We start from the raw sequence: 12,630 nt of genomic DNA on the forward strand, positions 1-12,630 counted from the left end.
TGTCTAGTGAAGCACTTCGAATACAGACAGTACTTTCAAGGAGACACGCAATCTTAACTATTCCTGCTCCTTATCAGTGTATTTGTAAAGGAGTTTGGTTTTTTTTGACTGAATAATTCCCCTTATCAGAATGCAGTACTGTGAGATTTCTGGCAGCTTCCCTGTTCCTTCATAAAAGGTGCTTCACCTCCTTCCCCTATCCCAGTATGTCTATTTTAACAACATACATGTTGGCAAAAGTCTTGTTCTCTCTTGCTTTCTGCTTGCAAACCAGATGAGCTGAGGATGGTGAGAAGGATGCTCACAGATGAGCCTCAGCATAGGTACTTATGCCTACAATCTTTGTGTTAAAATGTGTTTAGAGTGCTCAGATAGCTTCATTAACACCATGGATTTGTAGCACCGGAGTGCTACAAGATCATCAAGTCTGGATCAGGGTTGAGCCCACAACTCAAATGCCTTGGCATTGGTCGGAAAGCACCTTAGACTATTTCTCCTGACTGGAATGCTAGCTGAGGGGATAAAGGATACCTTGGTCTGGGAGGAAGGCTGCTAGTACCAAGGTAACCTGTCAGTGTTTTAAAAAGTAACTTCGGCTTTAGTGAGTACCTAACACTGTGACCATGGTGGTTTTGACCTGGGACTAAAAGCCCTAAAACTGGTTTTAGGGCAGCATTAGCCTCAGGTGTTTTGGGGAAGCTCAGTTGATTAAAACCGTGTCTTTTTGTAGGGACCTCCAATTCTGGCCAATTCACTCTCCACAGGAATGCGTCAAGATGTGCATTTCTAGAGGGGCATTTTTCTGCTGAGCTGTGCCCTTCTGAAGGCTCCACATACCCCCTTGTAGGGGCTTTGTTGAAGAAGCTGAAATAGCACAATCTTTTGCAGTAGCTGTGGAAAAAGTGTGTATCAGTTAGGCTTTGTAGCAATCTATGCATATCTGAGATACCTGTGTAAATTCTGCTGTACCGTGGTGGTATTTGCAGTTACAGCAAGACAATGCTACTGAAAAATCCTTGTAGATTTTCCATCATTTTTATGGAAACGCTGTATGTATTTCAGTTCTGCCAGATGGCTGAACTGTCTCAGATAACTTTCTCCCTCCCCAGGTAGGTGGCCCAGCCCTTGGTTAAGACCAGAACTGTAAAAGCTTTAACATAATGGTGAAACCTTGGGGGGTGGGGGGTTAAGGGTTTCCACCTTTTTATTTTTTTTGTAAAGATGGGAACTGTTATAAAAGCCTGATTTCTGCCCACCCCCCACCCCCCCCAACTTGATTTGCAACTTTTGAGTGAAGAGTGTTGTCCACATATTGTGATGCCTTGTATACCTATAGCTTAGAAATTCCTTTAAGCCTTGATCTGTTCCTTAGATCTTTCTATGTTCCTAACACTTAGTAAGGTGAAATATTTTGAGTAGGGCTTGATCCAAAGTCATGGGATACCACTGTATCCTTAGTTTCTGTATTCCTTAGTTCAAATGCTATAGGAATAAAAATGTGATTAACTTGTGTGGCTTCATCCAGCACTTTAATATGGTGAAGCTTTCCAGAAACCAAATCCTGGATTCCTCCGTGCTTACAGTTTTCAGTGATCAGACAGCTGTTGCAGCAAGTGTAGGGGTGTTAGGAGCCTGATGTGAATGAAATATGATATTGGAATTTCAACTTCCCCTGGCCTAAATTTCTCAACTGTTTTGGCTGAATAGGTGTACAAATTCCTCGCTTGTAACTGTTGCACCTGGGCCAGATTGTGTGCGCTGTTTCCTGCAGGAACTTTCAGGCTTCAAGGTATTTGATCTGCCCTGCTCTGTAAAGCAATATGCATTCCAACGGCATTGTGCAGATGAGTGCGTTAAGAGCAAATGTTGGCACCCGGGGTGAGCGAGATGACTCTGAAGCAGTATCAGATCCTGCGTGTGTGGAGCAATGCCATCGATTTCCAAAATCTACTGCAGGCATTTCTGTCACTTTGTTACTGTAGTACATCATCACCACTAAGGAATAAAGAAAAAATATCAAATCCCCTCAGTACAGCTTCAGTTAGGCAAGAGCTGCGATTATGTCAGTGATGCCAGTAAGCAAATGGGGCTGGATGCCTCTGCATTGGTGATAATATGGAGGGCGTGGGGTTGGAGGGGAAAGGAAGCAGAGATGGGTGTTTTTCTCCCATCTATATGTGAAGTGGCACACTGCTCTCTGGCTTTGTTTTGCCATAAATAGGAGTACCCGCGTTTGAACCAGGCCCTTGGCAGTTAGCTATAAAATGCTGCACCATTTCACTGATGACCTGGGTAGCCTTCAAGGTTGTGGGTGCTGTGGGTCAGCACAGGGTGGATCATTAACTCAACAGACAAGGAAAAAATTTCTTAATGCCCTTTCCGTAGGGAGCATGCCTGTACGCGCTAATATGTTCCTGAACAGCTTTTCTTAAAGCTGCTTGTGTATGGGATTACTAAAAGGAGCAGAACTGCAGCCTCTGTAATGGGAATCTTGAGTCTTCACACATGTGCAGGAAATAGAGGAGAAAAAAATAATCACTACTTATGGTGAATCGTGTTCAACATAATCCTCCTAATTTGGAAGGATATTGACGTCTTAAGTAGGTGGACACAGTGATCAGAAACGTTAGCGACATGGGAAAGGCTAATGTGGCTCTTCAGTATCAGACATGCTCTGATGAGGATGTTTATTCCTGACATCTCATTTTGCACTAATCATTCTGTTATGCTCTCAGCCTTGCTAATACCTGTCCTGCTTGGGGATTAGTGTGGGTTGGGATCAGGCTGACACTAAATCAGCAGGCTGGTCAGCATGAACTTTGTAAAGGACCGAGCAGGGCACTGTGCGCAGGTCTTGGTGAAGCTGCTCCCCACTCCTCTGTGTGTGTTTATGAAGGTAGTCAGATGCTGTCTTAAGAGCTACATGATTCCTCGGGACCAGATTTATTGGAGCACAAGGAGATGTTATGACTCAATCCAGCCGTTCGTGCCATCATTTACCTGAACGGCTCCTTTTTATACCAGAGCTGTCTGCTCCTCACCCTTGGCTGCTACCTGTGGACATCTTACTAATCTGACATTCAGCTGTCAAAATAAAGTGCCCTTTCTTGCCTTCTTTTTTTCCTGAAAGGCTTTTGTCTGAGAACCCAAGAACTCTTAAACAAATGTACTTCCATAAGGATGAAGAATCTATTTTTGATTATTTTTTTCCTCATCAGGAAGACTTCTTAACTGAAAAGTAAATCTGATTTATGTTTTAAAACCATAAATTAATTCTTAAAAATACTCTACTTTGCTAATGCTGTGTCCTTCTGTGTCCAGTACTGACATCCTAGAGGCAGAGGTTGCCTTCTTACACTATACAGGCTAAATTCTTTCTTTTTTAACCGTTGTAACTCAGTGTTTCTCCAGAGACCATCTCCATTATCCCAGAGCATGAGAATCAAGTGAAGATTGGGTCTAGGATATTCCATGAAATCTCTGTCTGACTAAATACGTGTGAATTATATATTGCAGAGATGTCCTTGCACTGCCGATCTTCAAGCAGGAAGAACCACAGCTGTCTCCTGAAAATGATGCCAAACTGCCTCCCTTTCAGTACGTCCTCTGCACGGCCACGTCACCTGCTGTGAAATTGCACGAAGAAACCCTGACCTACCTCAACCAAGGTAGGCTTTGTACTGCCCTGAAGCAGGGCATGTTTCCTGGGAACTCTTCATGAGAGATTGAATCTCCTACTTACGCCTCACTGGGAGGGCAGTGGGTTGGGAAAACACAGGAAAGAGGTGGGGAAGGGGGTGGAGGAGAGGAAGAATATTTAATTTTTCACATTTATATACCAACTGACATAGAATAATGAACTACCATTCATTTAACTGTTGACTTAAAGCAGCGCTATAACATGCACAGTTCCCTGTGGCCAGGTACTGGCTTGATCTCAGACAATTTAAACTGCAGCCTCCTACCTTCATCTTAAGAGGCCAGATGAATTAAGCAGATTGGTAAACTTTGGGTTAGGGAGGGCTCTTAACATCGCAAGTCTCCAAGTGCTGCTGGAGGGTGTTGCCAGAGGATGAGTTAGCGGGTATCCAAGGGCTCCTCGGTGGTCTGGGCAGTGTGATGTTGCTCCCACTGGCTGGGTGATGTGGCTCTGCTCAGTCCCTGGGGTTCAGTACAGCAAAGTGCTCTATAACTGAGCTCATAGGCTAATTTCTACTCCTGGATAAATAAGCACTGCGTGTTTCTCTGTTTTTTCCCCTTTGGCAGAATCTCTGCAGACACATCTGTGGTTGGAGTTTGGCTGTCAATTTGCAGCACCTCCTGCACACGAATTCTGGAGGGATCAGGCTTCTCCAGGCACAGATTATGCTAAATTATGACACATTTTCTGCCAGGTTGTGAACAAGGGCATTAGCCTAGCAACAAGCTGAGGGCTGCCTGCCCTATGTTACTGAGGTTCTCTCCTGCTTTGGGACACTGCCCCAGCTCCTCAAGCTTTGTGCACTGAGCATGAAGCTCACCCAGGTGCTGCTCTGGCGATGTGTCTCTCCACGTTTGTATAAAGCAGAGCTCTGACCCCCTTTGGGATCTGACTTCTGGTGCGTCTGGCTGCTGGATCGGTGTTGCTAGCTGGTAGACCCATGGAGCCCCCTTAGGAAGACAGGCCGTGTGCTGCAGGCTTTTCCAAGGAGCCAGATGTTTCCTGGCACATTAGCTGGCACTGTGCTGCCTCACAGATCAAAATACTCTCAAGACTTGTGACTGATGTCCCAGTTTATCCATCCAAATACAGCAGACCCCAGGAGGTCATATGGGGCATATCAAGGTTGAGATGGAGAAAAATCTTCCTGTAAAACACTACTTTTTTTTTCTTTTTCAGAGTAAAAGATTTTCTGTTGTCAAAAGCAGTTGATGGCTAAATGTTTTAGCATACATGAGGCAGTGCCTGCGTTTTTACCTTGGTAGGGCAGAAGTTAGACAACTCTTCACACAATACTGAGAGTTTTAAAGAACTGTGTGACTGGAGCAGCCTAGGTAAGACTGCCTTTGCAGATAGACCATGTTGTGTTGGGCTTTCTCCTGCTTCCTACTGCAAGGAGTTGCTTCTTGCTCCATCTTGGCATAGTACTGACCAATTTCCTCGGCAGATCACCAGTTCTCATACCTTCTGCATCTGTCTTTCATCCCTCGAGAGCGAAGGTGGGATGTATCCTTGCAGAATACACTCTGGAGAACATGAGGCAGGACAGACCTGGAGGAGCAAAGCAGAGATGAGGCTGGCAGGAGCTGTGCAATGGGATGGACTTGGGAGGGGGCTGGGGGAAGAAATGGGTCCCCCTTAGTGCTGTTTGTTTGCCATAGTGAGTGGAAACAGCACCTTTTCGTAGAGGGTCTTTGGGGTGGTTAGAGGTAAAAGGTGGTGCATCACCTGACATGTGAATGGCTCACTGCTTGCTGTTCCTCTTAGCAGGGATTTGCATCTGCCTACCACCTTCTCAGGAGCATCTTCACCTCATTTATTTAAGCTTTCAAGCAATTTGTAGTCTTCCTTACACTGAGATGCTTTGGATTTCTTGAAAAACCTCTTGAAATTCAGTGCAGTCTGTATGTAGATGTGTTGGTTTTTCTCCTTGAATTCTTGCAGTGTACCTATTTTAAAAGCCATTTTGCTCCACTCCAGCAGGTTGCTTCAGAGTCCACACCGCTGGCTGCATTCTCGCTCGCAGAATTGACCCTTTCTGTAGCAAGGGTAGGCCATGACTGTAAATGTATCTGACATGTAGTCTACCTTGATACCAAGTCCCTTGCCTGTGGTAATTATTCAAAAGGGACTGGAACCTGTTCCCATGTGGATATGAACCGCTGTGAGAAGCTTGGGCCTTCAATGAAGGTAACTACATATGGGGAGAAAAGGATGCTGGACACACCTTTCAACCAGCTGTGGTCAGAGCTGGGGAGTCCAATTTCTGTTGGTGGAGGGTATTGCCTTAGATTAAAGAGATAAGGATTTCCCTTGCAATTCCAGGACAAAGACTCAATTGGAATTGGCATGTAGCATCCTATTTCACTTAGAGGTTCGTGTTTAGGAACTTTTACATGAAAGAAGATTTGGTCTTTTTTGACATTTGTGGTAGGAGCATGTTCCTCGTGCACTGACCTTCTGTAATAAAAAAAAGTAGGATGTGTGTCTGTTTTAAAAGCAAAAATTAAAGTGCTTGAGTCAAATTTTCTGCTCCTTTCAGCAACACTTCTCTGTGGGAGCCATGTTTGACTCTTGAGCTATATGGTTTCCCAGCAGGTACATGTTGTGTAGGTAGTCTCCCCTACCTTCTCTGAAACCAGAGGAGGGAGCTGCAAACCTCTACTTTGACCTGCTCAACATAAGCTATGAAATCCCAATTGTCCTGCCTGAGCTAAAACTAAGTGCAAGCTAAAGGGTCTGACAGAAAATTAATCCCGTTAATAGAAGTATGTTGTATGATCCTGAGAAGATATGTGAAGAGGACCTAGGGTGGCCAAGGCTCTGGAGCCAGTATTCATGGCATGGCAGAAGAACTAGCTCCACAGCACTGTGACCCAGCTGTAGTGCCATAGCCATCTCATGAAGCAATTTAGACCATTCCCTACGCCTTATTTCTGTGGGCTGACTGTAAGCAGAGGGATGCCTCTTGAACCTTACCCTCTCTCTGCTAATCATGGTCTGGCCAAACACTGTTGCCTAAAACTTCCCTTCTCTCTTGCATGCTTGAGTTTTGTGACTGATTACTTTAGCAAATGGGTAACTTCATTAATGGATGTCACTCCATCCTGTCTGTGCTGGTGAGAGTGTCAGTCACAGCTGGCCTCTAGTAAGGCAGGCACAAAGATGCAGTGGCTGTCCCAGTTCCAACAAAGCCATTCACATCCAGTGTGCTCTCCACAGGGCTGGGTTTGAACTCTTCTGCTTGCTGGTTGACTCTTGCTGCCCATGTGTTTCTTCCTGACTGGAGATCTTCACCACTCAGTAACTCTGCTCCCTGCCCTGAAACACTTTCTTCACATGTGACTGGTTCAGTGGTGGTTGGTGAGTGGGGCAGCTCAGGATATAGCCTATGCACAGGACTGAATGGAAGAAAGGTCAGTTCTGACAGCTGTGGAGTGGGGAAAGCTGGAAGAACTGGGTGGCAAAAGAGTGGGGGAAGCATTTGTGAGGGACCATAAGGTAAGGGAGTGAGCTTAGCTGTTGCATTAAGTTGACTTGGGGACATTAGGCAGTGGCAGGTTTCCAAGCTTGTCTGCTCCAGTTTGAAACTGTGAGTGCTCGCTGGCTGCAGCTCTAGAACCAGCCTGTAAATGAGGTAACTAAAGCCAAATCCTTAGCTTGGATTCCAAAGACTGACTCACTACACTTGTCTTTCCTGAGCTCTTCCCCCACCCACCCCCTGCCTTCCCACATTCCTTGGGAAGCCAGAGCCCTTTTAGCCCAAATTGAACGTGATTTTTAGCTTGCCAATCCTTAGGGCGACTCCTGCGTGAAGAGAGCTTTACTGGATCTGAGGAGAATTGGTCATCTGATGGGACCATGTGTAGGTTTAATAGTATGATGTCTTAACACATCACTCCACCTTCAGTCCATGAAACTGGTAAAGGTGCTGTGTCCTTGCATGAGGAACTGCTGTTGGCATCGCCCCTTTGGTCAGGGGTTGCATCTGTCTGCAGAACTACACTGTCCAGAAGTCTGCAGCACAAACATCGCCTAACATTTTTGGAACCAGCCTGCCTTTTAGCGTTATTTCAGTGTCTCTTGTGGATAGGGGTTTTCAGACAAACAATCAACCAGCAACCATATTACAAACCGCTGCTTTAGCAAGAGGGCTTGATGCAGTTGTTGCATGGTCTGCAGTCATATGGGGTGTGGTTTGACCATGGCTGGCTGAAACTAGTTTCAAACATGGACAGAAATGGGAGCAATGAAGGTGGTTCCAGAAACTGCACCAGGAGGAATGCAGAGGAAACTAGCGTTGTACAGTAGATCTGGATGCTAATAAATGTGAGGTAATAAAATCATTCCTTTAAAAAACAGAACAAAAAGCCAAGAAACACAAAAAAACCTGAAAGTCATTGCCCAAGGGAATCAGCTCGTAGTGCCAGAACCACATGTGGACTGTGAGCTGTTCAAGTCGTGATTTTGTTTCATGACCAGCATTGGGTTGGCTCGGAGCCTCAGATCTAAATTACTCCAAATAGAGGGTGGTTAAGGTTGGTGGCAGAGGGTCACTGAGAGCAGGCTGTATGACAAATGCAGCCCTGTCCCTTAGTGGTACTTCAGAGTAACTGGTCGCCACCTGCCTGTAAAGTTTTCCTGGGCTCTGTTCAGCTCTCCAGATCTGCGGTATGTGACTTGTGGTTCTTGGCCACGGGAGGATTTTAGTATACAGCTGGTTAGGGTTAGGAAGGCTGGCCGTCTCTGCTTTACGGTGTCTTCCAAGAGTCATCTTTATTGCCAGTCCTAGACAGTTCAGAAAACAAACAAGCCAAAAACGCAAACCATGAGAGAAAACCACTAACATTTGAGGAGACCTGTGACGGTATTGGCAGTGTGGCTGTAGGGGTGCATAAGCAACAGATGCTTCACAAAGCTAAAGATGGACTTAGTTTGAGCTTGGGTCACCTAAATAAAAGGCCCAAATTTCAGCCCTTTGGTGCCAAGGCACGTATCCAGGTTCAAGACATGCGTGTGCAAACTGGTACGCTTTAAACTGTGCTGGTTTTAAAACCTGCTGGGTGTTGTCCTGCGTCAGCTCACTGCAGACATCCTGGTTTCTCCTCCAATGTGGAGAAAGCAATGGGCAGCTGAAGAGGACATCTTCAAGCCAATTGCTTGTGTAGGAGATGAAATCACTTGCCAACAGAAGGCAAAATAGAACCTTTGCCTCCCTTAAAAAGCCTAAAGTTCAAATTCAGTTGTCTAATCTTCTACAGCCAGAGAACCCAGTTTTAAGCACAGGATTTACAGTAAATGAAAAAAGCTGTTTTGTATTGACGTTAACTCATACGTAATTGAGTTTTTATGGGGTCACAACTGTCTGAATGTTTGTAGTTTTCCTGGAACAATTCCTTATTTGCTTAAATGAAGTGTAGAGAAGGCTGAGTGACCAGCTCTGCCTGGGTGTGCTTCTGGTTTAATTATAGCTCTGTTTGTGGGGCTATTTTTGCTTTGTCCCATGCTAAGAACTGCCTGTTTTCCTAACAATCACTGCCATTACTGACCAGGCCCTGGGTATTTCAAGGAGCTCTGCTGTTGGTGGCCTCCCCGTGCGAACATGCACTCCACCCTTGCCTGAGATCACAAGCACAGCAATGGCTTTCTGTTGTTGAGACCGAGTATCGCGTGCTGTCTGGTGGCTGCCCATCTATGCATCCTTGATCCCTGATTGTTGTGGCATGCTCTACTCCTCCTTGACCCCTTTTCACTCTGTTCTCAAGTCTGAATGGCTTAAAAATTGGCTAACAAAGCTGGTTTGTCTTTCCTGTTTCTGAGACTGGCTACTTGGTACTTCTGGTTTTGTGGTGCACCTCTTCATCTTTGGAGAAGGAATTTGTCTCCTGCCTGACTTTGAAGACAGCTCTGAGTAGGTTCTGGTGTTTCAGCTGAAGCCATTAATTGTGCTAGCAGCAATTTCCCCATATGTTTGGCAGCTCTGTCTTCACTTGGCAGCCCGGGATAAACAACCCTGTCTCCAAACCACACCATCCCTAAGCTCACTATGAATCTTGCTTCAGATGACAAGGCACCTCTGCATAAGTAGAGCATCTGACTTCTGTTGTCCCTAGGAAGCTAGAATCTCAGTTGTCTTCACCAAGAGACTGTTTTTTATTCTTTCCGTGATCCTTTCTTCTGTTGCTGACATCTGGATGAAATTCAAATGAGATTATGAACTTGCTGGATTGTAGCCTGTGAACAACTCCTACTGAAAGCCCCTAGACTGGATTCTGTTCTCCCATTTCCATAAATCTTCAATATCATAGAATCATTTGGGTTGGAAGGGACCTTAAAGACCATCTAGTTCCACCCCCATGCCATAGGCAGGGACACCTTCCACCAGACCAGGTTGCTCAAAGCCTCATCCAGCCTGGCCTTGAACACTTCCGGGGATGGGGCATCCACAGCTTCTCTGGGCAACCTGTCCCAGTGCCTCACCACTCTCTCCATGAAGAATTTTTTCCTGATATCTAATCTCAATCTCCCCACTTCCAGTTTAAACCTGTTACCCCTTGTCCTATCACTACAGGACTTTGTAAAAAGTCCCCGCCCAGCTTTCTTGCCAGCACCCTTCAGGCACTGGAAGGTGTCATAAGGTCTCCCCAGAGCCTTCTCTTCTCCAGGCTGAACAAGCCCAACTCTCTCAGCCTGTCCCCATAGCAGAGGTGCTCCAGCCCTCTGATCATCTTCATGGCCTCCTCTGGACTCGCTCCAACAGGCCCATGTCCTTCTTACATTGGGGGCCCCAGAGCTGGACGCAGCACTCCAGGTGCGGTCTCACAACAGCAGAGTAGAAGGGGAGAACTCCTTCCTTGACCTGCTGGCCATGCTTCTCTGGATACAGCCCAGAAGGAAGCAAGTGCTCAGAAGTTCCTCTGAGGGTAGTGAGAAGTAAGAGGACATCTGTAGTATGTTTTCCTTATATTCTGTGTCACTTTTTTAATTTTCCCCCGTTATCCTTATCTACTTAGAGATTCTTGTAATTATCATAGTGAAATCTTTGCCTGTAGTTTTACAGCATTTGATGTCTGTATCAATGTACCTATCAATCTGAGATGATGTGGAAATTTTTCAATTATCTTTCCCAAATCATAACAATAAGATGCTTGGAAAATTCTGCAGGTTTGACATGATTAGCTGTTTTTATAAGTGTAATGTATGATACCTTCTTTCTGAAAAGGCTGGAAAAAAATACCTTTATTTCCTTTGCTTTCTAACAATGCATTTATTACATGTTCCTGGAACTAGGCAGTAGGCACTTGAGGAGTGAGATTTCTCGTGTTCTAGCTCAGTGTCACATTTGTGACCTACGCGTAAGGTACGGTCTGCTCGGATGGGATGTTTGTGAATCACATATTCTTGCTCTGTGGCAGGCACTGACCGAGTACCCAGGTGTGCAAGTGGTTCTTGATTTCTTGCAGTTTCTTACTGCCAAAACGTGGTGATGGAAATGACTTACCTGAGAGCAACTGAGGGAGCTGCTGGGTGGGGTCAGGAGTCGTACTCAGCTTTTCTGCATCGGTCTTCAGCACCCTCACCCGGCACCATTCTTCTTAGTTATCTGAAACTCAAGTAAATATTACACACAAAGCTACTCTTAGAGAGCTATAAAACCTGTTGTCCAGATTGGCCCAGAACAGGTTGAAACCAGAAAAAGCCTGTATTTTTTTTACTTACACAGAGGGGGCTGAGGTTTTTCTGGGCTGGACAGATGTGACTAAGATAGTCCTGGGTGTTTCAAGTACATGCTGGAGAAGTGGAAATACAGGAAGATACTATTTTCACAGGGCAGATATTTTTTCAGCTTTCCATCAGAAGTCCATAATTTCTTCACTGATTAGTTTGTATTAAAAATCAAAGTGTATTTAATGCCTTAGATTAGGTTGGGTGCAACAAAGGCAATGAGGTCTAGTCAAGAGAAACCCTAATGCACACAGTGAACTCACAGTGAGTGCACTCACAGTGAGTGAGTGTTCCTTTGTCTACTGGCTGGTGTTGTGTCCTTGATTCCAAGTTATACTGTAGTCTTGGAGGAATGAAATGTACATCTCTCTCATTTGAGTGTAAACCACTGTAAATGAGGAGTGTTTCTGTTAGTGCCTGTTAGCTATGAAGTGTCACCACTGTGAAATAGACCATCTTCAAAAGTCTGGGAAGAGTAGGGCTCAGCCAAATGTTCATATATAAATGAGCACTGAAATTTTCCTCCAGAAAATTTGTCTCCAAGGCATGTATTTGGCTCTCCCACAAGAAAGTGGTAGGGCAATTGGCCCAGAACAGGTTGAAACCAGAAAAAGCCTGTATTTTTTTTACTTACACAGAGGGGGCTGAGGTTTTTCTGGGCTGGACAGATGTGACTAAGATAGTCCTGGGTGTTTCAAGTACATGCTGGAGAAGTGGAAATACAGGAAGATACTATTTTCACAGGGCAGATATTTTTTCAGCTTTCCATCAGAAGTCCATAATTTCTTCACTGATTAGTTTGTATTAAAAATCAAAGTGTATTTAATGCCTTAGATTAGGTTGGGTGCAACAAAGGCAATGAGGTCTAGTCAAGAGAAACCCTAATGCACACAGTGAACTTAGCAACTGGGAGTGTTTCTTTGTCTACTGGCTGGTGTTGTGTCCTTGATTCCAAGTTATACTGTAGTCTTGGAGGAATGAAATGTACATCTCTCTCATTTGAGTGGAAACCACTGTAAATGAGGAGTGTTTCTGTTAGTGCCTGTTAGCTATGAAGTGTCACCACTGTGAAATAGACCATCTTCAAAAGTCTGGGAAGAGTAGGGCTCAGCCAAATGTTCATATATAAATGAGCACTGAAATTTTCCTCCAGAAAATTTGTCTCCAAGGCATGTATTTGGCTCTCCCACAAGAAAGTGGTAGGG

General features: G+C 45.0%; 1 protein-coding gene across 1 annotated transcript in view; it reads left to right on the forward strand.

Moving 5' to 3' along the window:
* Positions 1–3,514: 3,514 nt before the first annotated feature.
* Positions 3,515–12,630, forward strand: part of LOC104511791 (transcription factor CP2-like protein 1) — a gene marked incomplete at its 5' end in the record, with an annotated part of 27,854 nt that continues 18,738 nt past the window's right edge. Inside the window, one exon of the mRNA XM_010154537.1 lies at positions 3,515–3,668. Coding sequence (XP_010152839.1) covers positions 3,515–3,668 — 154 coding nt within the window. The remainder of the gene's footprint in view (positions 3,669–12,630) is intronic.

The sequence above is a fragment of the Eurypyga helias genome, unplaced genomic scaffold (genome assembly GCF_000690775.1).
Source record: "Eurypyga helias isolate BGI_N326 unplaced genomic scaffold, ASM69077v1 scaffold24276, whole genome shotgun sequence".
NCBI lineage: Eukaryota > Metazoa > Chordata > Aves > Eurypygiformes > Eurypygidae > Eurypyga > Eurypyga helias.